The sequence below is a fragment of the Serinus canaria genome, chromosome 2 (assembly GCF_022539315.1).
Source record: "Serinus canaria isolate serCan28SL12 chromosome 2, serCan2020, whole genome shotgun sequence".
Lineage (NCBI taxonomy): Eukaryota > Metazoa > Chordata > Aves > Passeriformes > Fringillidae > Serinus > Serinus canaria.
The window spans coordinates 93615620-93637160 of record NC_066315.1 but is presented as its reverse complement, the minus strand read 5'-3'; the positions used below and the strand labels follow the sequence as shown (position 1 = coordinate 93637160).

The following is a 21541-nucleotide window of genomic DNA, read 5'->3' as shown; positions in this document are numbered from 1 at the left end:
TCAAATACAGACAACTTTTACTGCAAATTCATAAAACTGAGTATCATTCTGTATAATTTAATTTAACATTCTGTAGATGATATGCCCTATATTTTAGCAAAAATAGCATCTGAGGACTGATGGAAATAAACCTACCTCTGTTCATTTCAGGTAACCTGTTCAGAATTGTATTTTCTTTACAACTGTTTAAATTCTGCAAGTACAGCCAAGCGTAATTATGCAAACCTTCTGGTTCCAGTCTTAACATTAAAAATCAGTCACCATCAGGATCCACTGGAAAATTCAACAATTGTTTTTGTCCTCTGAATTTCTCCGATGGTATCACAGGGTTATGGTCCCGCTGCACATGCACCATTTGGTGGTGGTGTATTTGGTGTTTAAACCTGTGTTCAGCCACAATAGTTTTCCAATGAATGAAAGCCAAAATATTATTTTTTATATCATGCAATCAGCTGTTACAAGATATGTGCCATCCCGATGTGAAACTGCTTTTCTCTAGGCAGGCTTCGAAACACCATTATAAATTATGAACAGCAGCTCTGAACCCACCTCAGGATAGCCTCTCATAAGTCACAGGTGTGACATCACGGAGCACTGTAATTAATGGATGTTATGCCACTCCCTTGACTTATGAGTTTTACAGAGGCTTTTAATTACTTTTGAGTTTAAGCCGTTCTGGCAGAATTTTGAAGGAACTCCAATGGCAGCCTCTTCTGAAGGATGCTGTTCTTAGGACATGTGGAAAATGAGCCACTCTGGTGGCTGAAGGAAAACGTCTCAGCCGTTCTTCACGCCTGGTAGTCTGGAGGGAGGTTAAAGGGAACGGCTTCTGTCGACTGCTGCAGGCACTGAGTTACTGTGTTCCTTTTCTGCATCGGGGGAGGAGCTGCGAAAATTGTGGTCAAATCCACATACTAAATCAAATAAAAGAGGGAAAAATATCTGAAAAGCCAAGAATGCCTTGAGGAGTTATCATGGTGTCATCACCTGATTTTGGGTATAGAGAAGCCATTGTTTCGATGTGAACGCAGACTTCATGTAACTGGTAAAGAAGAAATGTCATAATTTTTTACCTATCAAGAATGAATTATAAATGATCACCAGTTAATCAGCATTTAAAACATTAGTTTCAGTGCCAAAATCCAATATCAGAAGAGCTTCACCCCTCATACACATACATACCAGAATGCACATATCACAATATTAAGTTAACTCAGGTGTAAAGCTTTGTTCTCTAAACAGCTGAAGCTTCATGTCATTGTTTATGTACACAAAACACACATATTTCTCCATATGTTGGCACCATATTGGTGTTATCACCATAGCATTCCCTCCTCTTCAGATGATCTTTTGTTATAACATTTGTTTTTGTGAGGCAAATAAAATATAGTAAAAGTAAACCAATTATTTAACCAAATTACTTTGATCATGGGAAACTGACAATTAGTGTTACAGCTTCTCAGCAGTGAAATCCACACAATAGAGGAGACTGTGATATTCTGTACTGCAGTGTAAGTCGATGTAGTGCATTCATTTTGTGTAGCAAGCTGTGAGAGAGGAGGGGAGAAGTGCGGGAGATGAGCGAAGTCCGTCTTGATGAACTGTTATTCTGTATCTGTGCTGTGTTTTGTGCATAGTTTAGTTTTTCTGGGTTTGCTTGTTAATATATTGGGACAGCTCTTCACAGCAACCTTCGCGACTTATGTCAACACCTAAAGCATATACACGTGGGTACGAGATGATCAGCTAATTAATCAAGGAGTTAGAGACTTGCCAAAGTACCATTTTTCATTTTGATTTCTAGTAAATACTGATGACAGGGTTAGTTTGGTTTCCTATAACCACTATCCACTTCAACAGTCTCATCTTTTGCACACGAATTGGAGGAAAAGTATTGAAATATATGCATTGGTATACCCACAGGATCTGGATTTATTCTCAAACCTTGAATGCATCAGCCCTTCCATGAAATAGCTGTGTTAGGAGAGCATTCTGGGCATTGTCATGCAAATGGGCCCACCAAACATTCCACTTTGCTTCAGAATTGAAGCATTTGCTCTGCAGTGACAAGTAGCTTTTAAAACTGGAGCAGGGTTTTCTGAGCTAAGTGGGCAACCCTATCTATCCTCTGAGATCTGCTTTCTAAAATAAGTACCCGTACATGAAGTCCTAATTCCACATCTGAGTGCTCAGATTGGCACTTACTACACATCCATACATCTCTGTCACCATTTAACCAGGTCAGTCTCATTCTGATGCAGATTAAGGTTGTCCTTTATCCTTGAGTATTGTCCTTCTCCCACAATCATACAATAAAAAAACCACCAGAAGATGCACATAATACTGAGAAGTTGAGGTTGATATGGTATTCAGCAACTCTTAAAGGCAAGGTCTCATGATACATCCCTTCAACCAGCACAGATTTTAATTAATGCTACAACATCATCTCAGCAGCCTTCAAGAATTTAGCCAGTAGGTCATGAGGGCAAAACAAGTGCTCACCTGCCTCACAGTTCACAGAAAATACCTGTAATCAGAAACTGTTTTAGTCTAGTTTTGGAACCAACTTCAGAAATGGTAAGAAAATGTGACATATGTTTTTCTCTCTCTCTGTAACAAAATGAGCACATCCCAAATGCTACTTTTGGCTGTGCTTATGCAAAGGGGTCTGGAAAGAGCAGCAGCGTTAAACATAGTGACTCAGGATAAGGTAGCCTTTAACCAGCATCCTAATGCCCATTAGAAACCAGAATGGATTTCAGAGCACTGGCATTAAATGATAAAGAATGAACAGAATCCAGATTTTTATTTTAATCCAAAATCATACTAATTGCTTTGTTTCTCAGTGGGAATTTTGTCCATGTCCTGAATGTGGACACAATTTTAATCCTAATCTCTGTCCAGTAATGTTCTATGGGCTGCACTGTGTTCCATGGAGGTGACAAAGCTATAGGTGCAAATAATGGGTCCATCGTAGAAATGGAAGTACTTGATCTGCTGCCCAAGTAAGGATTTCTAGAAGGTAATGGGAACAGTGGGTACTGGATAACTGCAATGCTGGAACAGTCAGGCTTCTCAAATCCCTTGTGGCCCAGTGTCAGTGGCACTGTCAGTGTGGTGCTGCAGGATGCCTCAGCAAGGGCTAATGGTTTCTGTACATGCAGATTTGGGTATCAAATTCAAGGCATTCACGTTTGAAAACGTGGATCTGAAGGACTTCACAGCTTGTTAGGCCTTTCCACTCATGTATGTCTGTCCTCAGAAACAGGAGCTTTCTCGGGATGATTGGTCAAAGTTATGGAGAGAGTTGCTTTCAAAGTTGGGTTTTCTGGTGTTTGCAGCACATTTAGATGGTACCTCATTTCTAGGAAACAAACTACCCTCAGACCATCCCAACATATAATTCTTTAAATATTTGGGATCACATTCTTAATGTTGGTGTGAATGGATTCATAAAAGAAAAAGAAAGGATGTTGAGAAATAGCTATTGCAGTTGCCCTTCTTTGTTGTTGTTGTTTGTTAGCTACATTATCTCCCAACCTCTTTTTGAGCAGTTATTTAAGTAAAACTTGGTGTTACATTTCCTTTTATTACAAATGCAATTTATACATAAATTGGAGCAGATCATGATGCAGCAAAGAACTTTTTATACTGCATAGATTGTGCAGCAAAATAGTGCTTTATCAGCATTACATGCCTCAGTGAGGAATGTTTTGCTGTTTTAAATCTCATCATTATGAGAAGAATTTATTATCTGGATACAAAGATTTTACTGGAAACTTTAGAGCTAGGCTGTTGTCATCTAACTGAAAATGAAATCATGTTCATGATAATTAGACAGGGCGATTAATGAAAAACCCACACTATATATTCTGTTTACATACAACCCCAAAGATCTACTTTACCAGCTAGAACATGGTCACATTCATTTTGGCTGCCTTGCCATGGGACAATCCCAGAAATTATGGGCAATCCTTTGCCCTTCTGCACTTAAACTCCTTGTCTACAAACATGACACAAAGTGAAGATGGTTGAGGTTTCGTGGGACGAAGCACATGGTGTGACAGGCCCGTCTGTGCCAGCTTTATGAAACAGAAGTGCCCAGTATGACCATCCCTGCCTTTTGTTCCACACGACGCTGCTCAGCCAAGGGTTTGTGAGCGCTGCTGGTGGGGTCTGCAAACCTCGATCTGTCTGACTGCTTCCTCTCCTGTGCTGTTGGTTCTCAGTTGTACTGCAACCTTCCCTGCCCCCACAATTTCCTCCCTTTACCCAGCCCTTTTCCCCAGATGAATCTGAGGTAGAACCTCCTAGCAATTTTTCCAAGGTTTTGGGCTCAAAGACTAAACTAATTTATTTTTGAATTGCAGATCAAACATAAACTGCAAAGAAGCATTTAATCAGTTAGGAGAAACAAGGGTATGGCTTGTTTAAGTCCCAGAATCCATAAACCTGTAATGATTTTATTATATTGGTGTCAGTTTTCATTATTTTCATAAATGGGTGTTCCCTGCTTAATGCATGATATTTGCATCTGATGAACCAACGAGTTTAAACATGGTTTGTTTTAATGCTTTGTGAATTTGCATCCAAATTCATCAGAAGTAATTCTATTTGAAATCACACAGGGCTAAACACAGTGGTTGTAAATCCATTTGAATTGAGATGCCAGAATCAGCCCATTAATCTACAAATCTGCAATATAATTTTAGTATGGTTGGTGGGCTTTGGGTCTGTTTTTTTGTGATGAGGCTGTGGGGATACCAAGTGCATGTGTGGGAGGGGAAGTGTTTGAGGAGGTTTTGATAAATTAACCAAGTGGGAGCATATCTTTGTTATGGAAACCAGCCTGTGAAAGGAACATATGAAAGGCCAGAGACCATGGTTTGAGCATGTCTGTCACTGCTACTTGAGGTAGTAGCATGAGGAGAAAGCAAGTCTGTCAAAAAAGCAGATTCCCATATATTTAGGATGATAGAGATTGGCATCAGCACTGTCCATTCAGGCTTCAGAGTGTCAGAGTTCACCCAGAGCTTGAAGCAGGGCTATAACCTGCATTTAGTATTTGAAGTCCTCTTGCTAAACACTCTGTTACCTTGGATTTTTCTGCGGTCTGTTGTTAAAAAGGGAATGAATAAATGAAGCAAGGTTCACCTCCAACAGGAATGGGCTGGTTTTGGAAGGAGTGGAGGGGGCTGTACTACAGCAAACAGTGCTTCATTTCTTGAAAGCTGTAGAAGAATTTATATTTCTTTCAGAGAAAATGGAGAATTAGTTTAATTTCTGTGTTCTTAAATAGACTGAAATGTCTGAAATTAAGATGTTTGTTAAAGCTTATTGTTACCAGAGTTGAAGATGAATATATCATTGTCTGAGAGTGCAGAAGAATGTATGTATGAGAGGGATTACTCTCTAAGAGAAAAGGTTTATCAGCAACATTTTCCACACTACACATACTTCTGAAATGTAACAATGAAGTTTTGGAGAAAGCTATTTAAAGAAAGTAAATGATACATATTAAAAATACAAACATGCTTAGTTATCCATAATGTACATTAGCCTTTTAAAGGAAGGTATTAATTCATTTATTTGAATAGGTAACAATTCAAAATGGAATTCAGCTGATACTTCTGAAAATATTAATGTAATTATTTTGCTTATAATCAAGGTGAATTCAGTTTGAGAGGTGTGTGTTTGGCTAAGTGATATTTAGCTAAGTTTGTGTCTGCCTTCCTCTGGAAGCTAGCTGTCCTGGTTTGGCCCTTGTGAAGCTGAAATTCAGAAATCTGTGTTCCTGTTTTGAATGCCTTGGAATGGAGGTAACAGGGTCCAGCTTAGAAAGCATTTAGACCCGTGCTTAGCATTAGCTTTATGCTTAATTCCCAAAAGTCTAACTACTGGCCCCTTCTTCTGAACTTGCAAGAATTGCGATGAGCAGGAAGTCTGCCATCTGACATCTGTGAAATGAGCTGGTAGACTTGAGTCTTTTTCATAATGAACCAGTTTCCATCTCATAAAATTCTGTAATTGCAGATGGTATCAGTGGACACCTATGACAATTTCAGCAGAGATTGCAGCCCAGCATTCCTCATTATAGGATACATGGACACTGAACTCCTCTCTGCTCATGAGCGTGGGGTTGAGTCATTGACAGGGCATTATCAGGAAAATTGCAGTGATGTGACTAGAGCTTCCCGGTGGGTAAATGGAGTACCTCAACTCTTGGAGTTGACAATAGGCTCTCCTAAGAAATGATAATGCAGTGATTAAGATTTAAAACTGGGACTCGGCACACCTTGGAATTCTTGTGTGACCCTGGCAAGACACTTCTTATTGTTTTCCACTTTTCTGCCTGGAAAGTTAGTATAATGCTTTTTCCATCTTTATGGTGTTATTTAGTGATAAATATGTTACCAATTGTGAGCAATTCACGAGATACAGTTTTAGATAGATGCTATTAGATTTTAAGTCTGTTCTGTTCAGTTTGCATTTGCATGTTCTTGTGCCCAGCACTAGTGGAAAGCAGAGCAATTTTATTTTGCTTCCTAATTCTGCATTTAGGAAACCAGCTTTCTGCAAAGATACCTAAAAATCTTTCTTAAAATTCACTCTATTGTTAGAGGCCCTAGAAAAAAATAATATGTTAGAGGCCCTAGAAAAATATAATAATAAAAAATAATAAAAATAATAAGAAGAAAAACATTAATTTTGAACCTCTTTTAGCTTGTTATTTTAGGCACTGATATAATTTTTGTTCTGTCTGTGTACATTTTCATACGTGCATTTTCTTTTTATTAAGAAAATAATCCTCAAAAATCTTTAGAGTCTTTTTATTTCAGTAGAAGCACTTGAATAATGTTTTAAGGGCACTTGGAGACACAATGAAAGAAATCGTGAACTTCAGTGAGTTTTGGAGCACTGGAATATATCCCAAAAGTTATAGCTACAGAATCTGTAAGGCCTACCTGTGACTTCCAGCAGCTGTTTCAAGCTGTGATGCCATGGCCTGCTCCAAAGCTCTGTAATCTGCAGATTTGAAATAGCAAACCACCACGAGTCCTGGCAATTGATCTTCCCATGCCAAAAGTTAGAAAACTCTGAGCTCACTAAACTAAAGTAGCTGGAAAAACAGTAAGAAATGTTTTTTTTAAGAGGTAGATGAAATAACCTTTTAACAAAAGTGTCAGCAGGAGCTGTTAGTTTCTTAGTGGTTTTGAAAATCAGATCTTCCCGGTATCTCGCTCCAGGCTTCTGGGTTGGTTTTTTGTTCGGGGTTTTTTTGGCTTTTGCTTTGTTTTGGTGGGGATGTTATCTGGTCTCCATTTTGTCATAAATCCCAAGCTTTACTGCTTTTATAGAAATGATCATGAATTCCTTTGAAATTTTGTCTACTGTACAAAAAATGTGAACCAAGTTCCAGCAATAATAAAAGTGCTTGGCTTCATTTATGCTATGGCTAAGGGTGCTGTACCAGGTCCTAGGTATAATGGCATTCACAGCAGAATGATGGCATTCACTGCAACATGCACCATGCTACAGACAAGTGAACCATGGTGTTTTCAAACCACTAGACATCTTTTAGTTAGCAGGGTTTAAAGCATTACTTGCCTTTGGTTGGACACAGACATAGATAATAAATCTTTGAACAAGTGCTTTCAGAGTTGAGAACTAAGTGGCATTTTAAAATATTTTAGATAAATATGCTCATTATTTAATTTTAAAATATTTGTTCTTTTTCTAGTCTAAGTTGGGTCTCAGGAAGGAAAAAAATTAAAAGAGCTAATGAGATGACCTGACAGAGTGGCAGGGGTTGTTTACTAGTCCATATTTGACTAGGATTCATGCTTCATATTATTGACAGTCATTGCAATTTTTTGGGTTTTAAGACTTAAGGCACCACAGTCTTGAGTGAATTTTCATTCAGAATGGAGATGTTTAGAAAAGTTTTCTAAGTAGCTGCTGTAGAATCCCATGCTGGTTTTCACTGAATTCGTCTGGAATAGTAAGGATTTGCAGTATAAATGTTGATGAGCTGGGTTAAGTCATACTCTTAACTACAGTACAGTTTATTTATTCCATCTGAGAGCTTCATCACCCTGGCACCTGAAAGTGGATGAGGCAGCTGAATTGACTTTCCATTTCTCACTATGTCTAACAATCTTCTTGCAGTATGACATGAACATTCTAGTCTTTCATCAAAATAAGATTATGCCTATCGAATAGGGACAAAAATTTTCCTCCCTCTCTAGCATTTGCAGATTATGTAGCCAGAATATCTGCACTTAAACTTGCAGTATTTCCATTCAAGTCAGACTTCTAATAGTTCTTGTTTCACTATTCTGGATATTCTTTAGTCAAGATCTCTCTTCTAGAAAGATCAATACATAATTTAGTTGTATCTGTACCAGAACAATGTGCAGCAGACATGCCTTTGAATGTGCAATTAAAAATTGCTTTGGCCTGTTTTCTTTTCCTGTTTTACATTTCATAAACTCATATGTAATTTGATGAACACTGTCATTCTTTAAATTTCTTCAGCATTACAGTTCTCTAGGGACTTGTCTCTCATTGAATATAATTTTTGCATATTAACTTTCTCCTCAAGTGCTAGTATGCAGTAGCACAAGTTTGGTCTTATATTATTATTTTCTTATTTACTTATGCTACATCTTGGTTTTCTTTGTATTGATGTTAACGCTTCTAGTTTGGTATTAGCTCCCTGTGCCATCTAAAAGCTGTTGATTTCTACCTCTAGTTAAGCAACAATTTAGGTCACCTTGTCAACAGAGTAATTGTTCAGCTCTTGAACACACAACTTTGCAGCCAAGTGCAAGCAACATGGTAAGGAGGTTCTGAGCCCTTTGGGAAAGCTGCAGTTCAGCAGTTTACTTTGCATTTTCCATGCAGCCCAGGCACATAGACCATATTGCAGTTCCTGCATCAATAGTGTTTAGCAACAGCCCAGAAGGTAGCAGCTTTGGTATCTTCTGTCTTGCTTTACCTATATCCTGCCTTGTGCTTTCTAACACAGGAAGTGGAAGACAGTTCATTTAAGTGCTACTCGACCACTAGCACTGAAAATATATTTCTGTCAGCAGAAGGGTCAATTACATGAACAGCTCTTCCTTTGAAGATATTTTGGAAACATGCTGCTCGCATCCTTCACCAGAGGTGAATCATGAAAAGGAGACTTTGTCTCCTTTGTCCTTGAACTTGACCCTTGAAAGTGGTATAAAACTTACCCATCTCTCCAGCCTCTCTATACCCATCTATCCAACCTCCTAGAACCAGCAAGCACCCCTGCTTCATGCTTCCTAAGTAGTCCCAGCATTACTGCCAGGCCTGTGACACTCTGAGGTGAAACAATAGCATGTTTTCTGACACTCATCACTTTGGGCATGGTAAGCCTTTATGCTGTCAAGAGCCTCAGGAGGAGTGAGGGGCAGCAAAGGGGAAGCCCTGTGCATTGAAACTGTCCCACCTATCACCAGCCCTATTCCTTCCTCCTCGTATGTTGTCATCTTGCACTGAGACTGACTTTTGGGGGTAAAAATCTGATGTCAGAAGTTTGGGAACTGCCTTCACAATTAGTTCACCTTCATCTTAAACCAGGTACCACTGTGGAGACAGCTGTACTCAGGGCTGATCCTGTGTTGTGGTTGCACATGTAAGGCTGAAGCGTCTAATCGTGTTGGGGTTTTTTCCAAAACACAGTTTGGCGTGACCTACAGCTTTCAGACTAAATTATTGTAGTGCTCCTTTCGAGCTGTAGGTCTATTGTGAAAATACATAAACATTATTTGCCACTGGCATTACATTTGATGTTGTAAAAGCAAAGAAACAGATCTTTCTCCACTGAAAATCTCTTAAGTGAAAACTATAAAACCCACTTCCCTTGGTTTTTTTCTGAAACTGGTTGTAATGCTCTCTTCCTCGCAGTTTAACTAAATGTATGTCCCTCCTCCAGTTTTTTTTCCTGTATTCCCAAGCAGGTGAGAGACTAAAAGGAAAATATCAACTCTATGTCAGTGCCCAGATAAAATGCTGCAAAATTAAGTTACAAAGCTTGCCCTTTTTTTAGCAAAATCTCATATTGGGCCAGTATAGTTCCTTGCTCATGGCACTTTATTGCTTCTATTGGTGCAAATCAGGGATCATTCCAGTATGCTTTTGATGAAGTCCACAAAAGAGAGCACGCTCATCTCCTCCAATGTTTTGAACCTTGAAACAGAGTATATTTTTCCAAGGAAGATAATGCATTAATTGCTTCACTTAGTAGATTAGCACTAGCTTTTGATATAAGCCATCCCTTAGACTCCTGACACTTTGCATGCTGGGCAGTCTTGTCCTTGAAGTTACTGTAGTGCACAATGATCAGAACTTACCGCTGATGTTTTGTTAGCATTTACCAGCAGTGTCTTGGCAGAGGGTGACCTCCAGTACTGTCTCTAAACATTTTCAATTTACAGACTCAAGAATTTTTGCTGCCTTTGCCTCTCATTCTTTTGAGGAGGTCAGCCCTTTATGAATTTGCCACAAGAAAGAAGTTCAGAATACCCTATATACTTAAACAGCTTAATAGGAATATAGCCGCAATGAACGCACGACATACAATTCATTTTAATATTTATAGAAGAAATCCATGTTGTTTTAAGTGTACACAAGCAGCTGCTGTCATTTGGCTATGAGCAGATGTTAGACCTCCGAAAGCTTCACTGATAATTAAAATACTAACAGTTAGTGTTTTACCCCAGCTGCAGGTTCTGTTTACTGTAAATTTGATTTTAATGGTGCCTCTGTGCAGTTATTGAATAGAGGTTTGTTTTCTACTATACATGCAAAAGTGTCTACAATGAAGACAAATGGTTATTTCCCATAATTTACTCTGGAAAGATATGAATATAGCTGTAACTTAGTTGAATTTATAAATGAAATACAGATATGACTATCACATTTGAAATGGTAGTTTCTGCTGTCTGAACTAACAAAAAGAACTAGGGAAACTTACTATTTGTAGTTATTCCCAAGCATACCTCCTAGAAACTGCTGTGCTTTTTAAACGGGTTGAGATGTGCCTTCAAGCAAAGAACAGGTGCTTCCTTTTACTGAAAGGGTGCATAAATCAGAGTAGATAAATACAGAGAATCATGATACTCAGAGTTGATAGGTATGCTGAAGAATATAATTTCTGCTTGATCATTTAATAACAAGATGTTTTATTTTGGGTATCCCTTACAAGTGTCTTTTCTCTTTTTTTCATATATGCACATCAAGCGTTAGGGAAGGCCAGCCATTTTCAGAATTGTTAATCCCAAGGGCCTGATTATGCAAACACAATGCATAATGCAAGCAACCATGTTTGGTCCCTTTGAGACTATTGAGGCTAACTATGGCAGTAAGCACTATGTTTGATAAATAAATGTTTATAAAACCAAGATCTGAATGTATACATTCTTGGAAAACAAAAACTTCTGCTGAGATAACAATGACAAAAAGGTTTTCTTCCCCTTTTTTTGACAAAGCCATTAGTGTTTGGGACTAGACCTATTTCAGAAATCTGGATCATTTTCCCTATGAGCAGAGCTGGGGGGTTTTTCCCCTGATTTTTCTCATATTAGTGTATTATTTTCCATATTATATTATATGTTCTGTCTGCCTAGGAAACAGAAATCTCTGGTTTGACCAAGCACAACCAGAACCCCTTGAAATTGGGATCCTGATTTAGAAGTGCTAAAAATGCACTCTCCATTTGCACTGCAGGGGATAAAACAGAAAGAGTGCATCCGAGTATCATCAATGTCAGTTGTTCCCAAACTGAGGGCCAGAATAGTCTTTGAAGCTGGACTGCCAAGAAATGTCCAGGCTGGCTATCCTCATCTCAAGCTGCTAAATTGCACTGGAAGACATAGCTGAAATACTCCAGATACATTCCTGATGCTGCTCGCCTGTGTAGGTAATTGCTGCATATGCCACAGAGAGGTTTTTGCTCACACATCAGAGTTGAGAAGAGCAGCCTTCATGGTGGCAAACAGGTAGAGAGAAAAGAGGTTTGCAAGTAAACCAGTTACTCTGCAGGTCAGGCAGCTGTAAATTCTGCACATTAACCCTGTACATGTTTGCCACCATCAGTGGGAGTTTTGATATTTTGATATATTTTTTATTTGCATTCCATCTGTAACACTGGGCTCTGTAACGTTCATTTTTGACCTTGACTGCAGGAAAAGGGAAACTGAATTTTTTCCTATAGATGGCCTTTTCCCAAAGGTTAATTAGAGACTGAAGGGAAACTAAACCAAACCAAACAAACTGCCTAAATGCCCTAACTGAACAGCTTGGCTATCTAATTTGGTGGTTGTCTTTTTCTTTTGTGTCTTTTTGTGGCCGTTGACATAGTTCTCTGAGATGTGGAAGGTAAAAATAGCAAGCAGGAAATTTCAGTCTGTTTTTCAAAAGAAAAAATATTACAAAAGTACTTTCTTTCACATTTTTAGAAAGCTAAAGGACATCTGCTGCTTTTTAAAATACCTGAAATGTTAAAACTTCATCCTTTATTCAAGCACTTCTTAGAAGACCTTGAAGTTTCCAAACATGATTGAGTGGTTAAGGACAAAACTAGAAGCTAAGGAGGTTGTTTTGAGTCTCAGCATTGAAACATGACATTACTGGATTTTTAAGTATAAAATAAAGTATGAACATTATTTGTGATTTTTTGTTGTTGTTGTTGGGTTTTTTTTTTCAGTAATAATGTATTGAAAGGGGGAAAATGAAGCCTTGTTGCATTGGTTTCTCTTGAGATTTATGTAAGTTGTGTCAATGGTGGAATTTTTAATGTCTTAGGGAGATGGCAAAGTCCCCTATAGGTATACTTATTTGTATTGCTTTACAAATATTTGCTGCCTTTGTGGACATAATAGCTGTAGCAGGGCCATTTTGGGTTGCTGATTTATTTCACTTCTCGGTTTGACCCATCATATTTTCTTTCCTTCAGCAGAAGACATGAATGAGCCTTCACAACCTCTTATTTAGTAGCTTAACTAGCTGGTTTAAAAAAATGCTGACCCATCCATTGCTTGCACATAAAAGCTTGCAAATGATAAAGAACAGTTTTTACTATGCTCAAGGAACAGAGATCTGAAAAATGCATCTTATTATTGTGGCCTCTGAAAATCAGGGAAATCCCAAATTATGCCACAGTTCTTAGACTGTACTTAATTAATTGAATTAGAGGTAGATCATTACAAAAATAATTGAAGGAAGACAGAGCAGAAACTTGTAACTTGATCAAGGCATAAGTTATATTACTTTATGAATTGGAAAAGTGGACTTACCGTACCATTCAAAATATTGTATTGCTGCCATGTAGACAATAACTTTTAAAATAAGAAAATCAGTAGCTTGTTTAAGTGATGTCAGACATAAGGCAATTTTTAAAAATCTTTTAAATTCCTTACAGGTTGCATTTAATTGAGGGAAAATATGTTTCTTTGCACTCACATTATTTAATATTTGTTGCATTTTGGCAGACACAAAATGTTTGTTTGTGTCAATAAATAATATACCTAATGACCAAAGTATAAAAAATTAAATGTTGCTGAATAGGGGACTATAAATCAGGCCTCCTAGAACTTTTACAGAAAAGGAAAAATAGCTGTTTTAAGCTAGCTGTGTAAATGCAGATCATTTCCGTCGTCATAATAGATTATTTCATTTATGACTTACTGCTTTGTCCTAAAGGTGCTCCTTGTGAAGGATGTCCTCAGCCCAGCCTCACCACACACAGCCGCTTGCTGCAAGTTTTGGGGAAGGATTAGAATTCTAAAGAGGCTGCTGGCTGAGAGCAAGGTGGTGCTTTACATATAATATTAGCCCAGACTTTGCTCACGCATTGCGCGTTTCTTTCTGAGACAAGTCTCCTTAATGCCATCTTTATCTGCTACACGATGCATGAAATCTACTTTCTGTTTTAGAACTGCAGCTGACCCCCGACCCCACCAGTGGCGCCACAATGTGACCTTTCTATTGTCATCAGCTTTCATTCTCCTGAAAATTCTATGAATTTTTATTACAAGTTTTTTTAAACCAAGCTGAGGCTTCAACAAATTACTTGACACAGATGAGATGAAGTTGTTGAAGTAGTGTTAGATAAGTTTTACAGCCAGCATGTGTGCTGCTGAACAGTACAAAGCCAGTGTCCTACAATGTCATACACCAGTAACTGCTGAGCCTACTATTGGATAAATACATCATTTTATGGAACATTGATTGTTCTATAAACCCAATGGAGTATTATGCTCTATGATCAAACCATTTAGATTGTGTGTAGAGCACAGAAAATGCCATATTCAGGATGGTACTAAAAGTGCCATTTGTGTATTTTATGGATGTCATTACGGGGGAAACTTCTCTCTGTAGGCCCTGTTTACTGCAAAATTTTTTAGTCTGTAATGACATTTTTCATTCACAACGTATGCCTTCAAGAGAGGGGGCCCTTGTTTTATTTGTTTCATTCGAGTTTACTGCACAAATCCTGTACATTTTAATTAAATGTAAGCTTAACAAAAGAATAAGGTATTTATTCTGCAGGGAACAAATGATGACAGTAACAAAAGAATAAAACAGACACACAAAAGGAAGTCAGGTATTGAGCAAGAGAGAGGGGAAAAGGTACTAAGCCCTATTTCTAGTTTCCCAGACACACATTAAACATCAAAGTGTTTCTTTTAGCCCTATTTCAGGAGTTTGTGGTCTCAGAGAATTAAAATAACCTGTGAATATGGATTTAATGTCTAAAATGTCCTGACATTTTCAAATAAAAAACTAACAGTCGCTCAGGACTCCAACTGATAAATAATGGCTCTGCTGAAATGACAGACTTCTTGGAAAGAAACCAATTCTCTGATCATTGCACCCCTAGATATGAAACACCTCCTTACAAATTGTCTGAATATGAGCTCTTGTATCATTATATTTTGTCATTTTAATGCCTATTTGTGTATCTTTTTAATTTGCAATGACATGCAATCAGCAACAAGTCCACTTTTCCCAATATTAATGTGGGCTTGTATTGCAGCTTATGTTTGCTGTGTCAGCCAACACTTACCCCTTCTCTTGAACTGTTAAGAGGGGGCGAGAGGCAGTCTGGCTTTACTGGGACAATGTGGTTTGTTGCTACGTACAGTCCAATAATGTGACATGTTCCCTAAATACATAAAAATTCCTACAAATGTTGAGTTGGATTCCAGTGCTTCATTATAAGAATAGCAGCTTAGCCTTAAAATCTGTTATTTTCTAAATATCTTCCCTACTTGGCTTTTCACTGTTGAAACAAAAGAAAACCAGTAAAATCTGCAATTCATATTTACCATGAAAAATCACTAAAATTGAAGCTGATGTTCCCAGTAAATTCTTGGTCATAGTCCAGTTAAAATTTAAAGTTACAGTAGATTCACATTAGTTTAAATGACACTTGAACTTCTACACAGCTCAACATTAATTCATTATAGTTGAAATGGAAGAATCTTCAGTGGGTGAATCTTTTACAATCTGATTGAGGCTGTTACATTTTATAGGAGCCATTTTTCAAAGCAGTACTGACAGCACTCGAAGTTATTAAATTGCTGAATCAAAAGATGGACCTGCAATCGCATTTATGAACTGTGATGGAATAGCTGGGGTTGCACTGAGCTGAGGTTAAGATGTTGGTGTAGTTAAGCTTCATCACACCCCTTAGTGACAGCAGTATTTACCCATGTAGTTTACTTTAATGGTCAGGAAGTGGCTTAACTCACCTCTGGATTCAAATAGATTAAGTAAGCAGTCAGAATGGCATAATTATCAGTGCTGCGAGGGATTCACCGGATAGCTCTTCACCCAGGAGACTTCCCATTCAATTGCACAGTAAAGACTGGAGTTGCATAGATTCACAGGCATGGCATTTATTTGAGGAGATGAAAAGAGGGTGAATTTCCTTTTTCTTTCCCTTCCCCAGACCAGAGCTTCTCCTCAATACACTGGTGCTTTGTCCTGTACATAAATTATTATGATCTTTGGAGAAAGATGTCATGATTTTAGTGTATGTGCATGTGAAAACTATCATTGTAGAGTTATTTTGATTTTGAAATCCAGTGGAAAATGCATGATTTGTGGAGTTATTTTGATTTTGTGCCACATCATTGCCAGGCTCCTCTTTTATCTTGTCAACAAAGCAAGATTCCTGAGAGAATTAATTACTTATACTCTGTTACAAAATGTGGAGGATAATTGACATTTTATGTTGATTTCCCCTTCCTACTTTTCTGCTCTTTTGGGGGTCATGTGAATGTCAGTTCCTACAGAGAGCACGGGAAAAGTGGGAATAAGAACCAATTGTATACCACAGTAAGCTTACTTCTTGCTTATACTTGACAAAGTGTACTTCAATTGCATGGGCCAGATTTTTATGCAGCATGACCTGTAAACACTCTAATGGTTTAAATTGTTAATTTTCTATTCCAAAGAAAAGAAAAAAGAAAAAGAAAACCTGTGTTGCAAACTAGGAATGAGAAAGTTGTATGGCATCAGTTCAGACTTGTGAAGGTGATTTGCAGCCTTTCAGCTTGACAAAATTACTTCTTTGTGCTTCACAGTACAGTTCTCTACCAGAAGCTCTGTAATTGAAAAAAGGAAGGATGGATGGATGGATGGATGGATGGATGGATAGATAGATAGATAGATAGATAGATAGATAGATAGATAGATAGATAGATAGATAGCAGTATAAGACCTCGGTCTTTTAATTATTGATGTTATTTTGGAATTTTACCTTGATATGCACCTTAATATAGCAAGTTGCTAGAGTGTGCAAGGCGCCAAGTGTTCAGTCTTGGAGTAAATCAGCTTCTACATGTGAACTTTACCTTTAAGCAAATGAGTCTGTTTTTTAGAGCCCATTTTAATTCTCTGTGGGATCAGGGTCTGACAGCTCTGTGCTTTGAAATGAAAGAGCCCCCTTAGACCAGCTTTAGTATAATTTTCTTGGTCTCTTGAGTTCAATGAAGCACATTGTTCACTAGAACTGGCTTGGAAAGTACAGTGCTAGCCTGAAATTTCACTTTAAGTGTTCCTTTTTTTTCTTGTCTTTTTTTATGCCAAGCAAGCCATGGCATATCTATTTGTGTGAGTGGTAAGAAGCTACACCTGTTGTTCCAGAGATGTGATCTCAGTTTGTGTAGGTGAATTTAAACTCGAGTGTAGATATGGGCAGTTTCAGCAGCATGGACTTAATCAGCCTTCCCAAGGCCCATCTGCCATTAGACCCTCACCTTGTTTGCAATGTCCAGCGCCCACTCTTCTGTCTGTGTGCACGGGTTGTGTCCCACAGCTTGCTCCCAGCACACGGAGGAGCTTCCTAGGTGCTTCTGGAGGTCACTGCCATGGGAAGACAGGGAGGGATAAAGCTGTCCTTCTATGGACATCCACAAAGCTGGCCACAGGGTCGTCTCCTTTATGTCTTCCCAAAAAACACGTAGGCCATGCTTGGAAGGTGATGGCCTTGAATTTGTACAGCGTTGGGCACCATTTGCCTTGCTGAAGCTTTATTGTTAGTGGTGAGAATTGAGAAGGAAACCTTCAATGACACAAAACCAAACTGGGTGGTACAGCAAGCAGCTGGAATATGGAGGTTACAGGTATTATATAGTGTGTTAATTGATTTAATGCAAAAATAATTAAGATTTGTAATTGGGGCTTCTCTGGGTTATAGAATATCCTACATAGGGTAAGAAAACTACCAAGGGCTTTCACCAGGTATCTGGGTGAGTGACTAGGTCAGTCACATGAGCCGGAGAAGATGCTGGATGGAAAAGGAAGGGGAAGACAATGGCATCAAAATGACAATATGGCAATGACCTCACCAACAAAAGCAGGATATTAGGATCAGCCACAGTTTCTCACACCAAGATATGTTTAATGTAATATACAATACAAAAATTCATTACTGAAGTACCGAAGTATCACCAACAGGTTCTTCTATAAAAGATGTGGCTTTTAACTGTATACTGTATTTATCTGGGCTTTTCTTTATACAGAATATTTTTGAAAACACATTTAAATTGTTAATAAGCTGCAGCATTGTTACACTCAGCAATTATTTCAACCTGTAAATATGTTATTTGGAAAACATGCAAATTGGTTTTGTTCGTTTGCTCATTTTATCTGTGTTTTCTGTCAATGAAATCTAAAAATCGTCGGGGAATTTTTTTCCATTTAAGCTACAATTTGTTAAAGTAATGAACTGATACTTGCCATGATACCATGTTAACAGCATATTTTTTCTTGTAGGCATTGTGTCCAAGTCCTATGAGTGCCGACTGAAGGGGCAAGGAGCAACTTTTGTGGAAACCACTAGCCCCTTTACCGCGGCAGCACTGGGAGAGGTTTCTCCAGTGAAGGAGAAGGCCTTTCAGGGCAGCAGGAGACAGCCCCAGTCCCCTGAGGAAGTTCAGCAGTTCATCATTATTCAAGGATACGATGGCGACTTCGCCATCGACGCTTCGGTGGAAGAGACAGCAGCAGCCACGCTGCAGACACTGGCGATGGCGGGACAGATGGCCAGGGTGGTCCACATCACGGAGGATGGGCAAGTCATAGCCACAAACCAAAACGGCTCCCACGTCAGCAGTGTGGTTCCTGAGCAGATCCTTACAGAGCAGTTAGCAGATGGTGCCACGCAGGTGGTGGTGGTTGAGGGAGCGGGAGCTGACATGGAGGAGGCCGTTCAGATTGACGCGGTTCCTGACTCCAGTAGCACAGTACTGCAGCAGATAATGCGACAAGAGGTGTTGGATGCTTCTGAGGCTACAGTCCATCCTCCAGAGTCCTCCTCAGCATTAGATGCCCTGCTCTGTGCTGTGACGGAGCTGGGTGAAGCGGAAAACAAATCCGAACTCCTTGACAGATGCAGGTCTGGTCACAAAGACTTCTTGCAAATGCCAAACCCAGAGATGCCCAGCATTCCCAGTGATGCAGAGGGACAAGAAATACAAATGTTCCATGAAGTTCAGGAGACTCAGGAAGATACCAAACCTTTGGAAGTAGTGACACGGGTCATGCACCCATCGGCTATAATTGCATCTCAGGAGAGAGCTCAGGCTGCCTTCAAGAACGTGGTGCAAGGAGTGTTGCAGTTTGCTGTGTGTGACACAGCTGCGGCCGACCAGCTCATGAAAGAAGGTGTCACCCAGGTCATTGTAAATGAGGAGGGGACTGTGCATATGGTAGCTGGAGAAGGTTCTCAGATAATAATGCAGGAAGCTGGTAGCCACACGCTCAGTGTGCAGAGCGAACACATGGATTTAGTGGAATCAGATGGGCAAATATCACAGATCATTGTCAGTGAAGAATTAGCTCAAGCCATGGCTCAGGGTTCTGATGGTGACTTCTCTGAAGGTGCAACACACTACATTGTCACAGAATTGCCACCAGACATGCAGGATGAGCCTGGTGTGTACTCACACGCTGTGATAGAGACAGCTGGGTCCCAAGACATTCTGCAGACTGGTACTGCTATAAAAGCAGAAGGGGTGGCCCCTGATAGAGCAAGAGAACAGTTAACAAGCATGGTCATTTATACAGAGGGTGGCTCACAGGTAATTCAGGGCCAGAGAGATTATAACAAAGTACAAGAAGCATGAAGAGCTTCACTCGTGGGCTGGGTGCAGAGCAGAGCTGGATATCACCAGAATCATGGAGGCACTGTATTCCTGGAACACTTTCTGTAAAGCCTTCTCAGTAGAACTTTCTCCAAACCAGGTAACAAATACATGTCCTGCTAATAGGAGGAGTTCACTGAAGAGCATAATACAATTTTGTTACAATAGCTTTAAGAACTACTATATGTGACTATTATACAACAAGCATACTAGGGTACAAAACAGGATAAAAAGCCTCCCGCCCAAAGTAGAAATTGTTCTGTTCAGTGCTTTCTTTGTTGATGTTTTTGTCTTAATGTTGTTTTATCTCAGGGTAATTCCCTGCCTTCTGTCATTTTTGCATAACATAATCACATGAGTAAAATAATTGCACTTATATGTACATTTTGTGAACAGATAAATATGCAAAAAAAAAAAAAAAAAAAAAACCCCACAATAACAAAAAAGGTGAACAGGTAAGCATACATATGATATTGGATGCCCTTCTTCATTTTAAAGTAGAACAGGTGACATTTTGCTTTCTAAAATCTTACTTTAAAACATGCTTGGCTAAAAATATGTCATCAAAGTAGGGATGTTTTTGCATCTAAAATGAAAGTTTTCATAGTACTTTACTCTTTCATGGTAACACATTAGACTTTCCCTAAAGAAGAGCTCAAAAAAGCTACACTTCAGAAAATCCTTGATTATACATATTTGGGAAGAAGAACTTGATGCCTGTAACTTCCACTTAATTTTAGATGAGAGTCCTACATAAGAAATGTGCAATTTTTTGAAAAAAATATTGTCACTGTCAGTGTTTTGCTTTTCTTATAACTAGTGCTTCATATAAATACCATTTTGCAGTTCATTTTGTGAGCTACATCTCAAATGTTAGGAGGATTTTAAAGAAAATTCTGACATTGACATTAACAAGTAGGGGGGAAAAAAGGTGACCTTGTATTTCTTGCTTAGTCCAGAATGTCAGTTATTTACTTGTGGATATACTGCAATTGTTCAATGCAAGTTCATGTTGAAAAGATTTGTTTCATGATAAAACTGCTTCTGTTTCTTTAGAAAAATTGTAAAATATAAACTGGCAAGGTTTGGGGATTTTTTTTTGTCTTTCAAATAAAATGTTAGCATTAAAATGAAGCATCATGATTTTTAATATTAAACAATAAACAGAACTGGCATTCAGCAGAAGCAAACGAATGCTATCTGTTATGTCTGTGCATTTTCTCTTTTCTCTTTTCCTTTCTCTAGCTTTCTAGATAGATAAAGATAAAAGAATCTAATTTCTGAAGTGTGCCTCATGCATGCTTAATATAATTGTGTAACTGTTTAGGGTATAAGCTATGCTGACTCTAGAGATAACTGGGTTTCCTATCATGTTTAATATCTTAAAATTATCAACTGTAAGAAAGTTGGGGTGGGGTGAAATAATAGTTCCTTCCTGAAGCAACTGCTTAAAAATGTATTTTCTGATAGGGCTGCTGAGAAAAGGTGCTTCATTCTGGGGCTATAAGATCCTGCTGTCTCTTCATCTCTTATTATTATTATTATTTTTCAAATTTTGTTATTTTCCAAGAGTTGAGGTTGTGTCTTTGTCAAACCCCCAAAAAAGTAATTTTCAAGTTAGACATCAAGATTCATAATTAGGCGAGTTTGACTTGCTCATCTTTCTTAAAAGTGACAGGCTGTTCACTTACTCTTAAATACTGTCTTCAGCAAACAGTGACAGGATCAACTCCCGTTTGTTATCAGGAAAAAGGTGACCTTTACAAAATGATGGCCCTCTGCAAGACTCTCACAGATGTTCAAAAAACTGAATGTTTTTCAGTGGAAATATTTCTTCTTGATCATTTCTCCTG

The 21541-nt window shown here is 38.6% G+C and overlaps 1 protein-coding gene across 2 annotated transcripts in view; it reads left to right on the top strand.

Annotated features, from left to right (window-relative positions):
• Positions 1-20882, top strand: part of ZNF407 (zinc finger protein 407) — a 335275-nt gene extending 314393 nt beyond the window's left edge. For both annotated transcript variants that reach the window (XM_050970660.1, XM_050970659.1), the window contains one exon: positions 18319-20882. In XM_050970660.1, coding sequence (XP_050826617.1) covers positions 18319-19670 — 1352 coding nt within the window. In that variant the 3' untranslated portion in view covers positions 19671-20882. The remainder of the gene's footprint in view (positions 1-18318) is intronic.
• Positions 20883-21541: the final 659 nt, after the last annotated feature.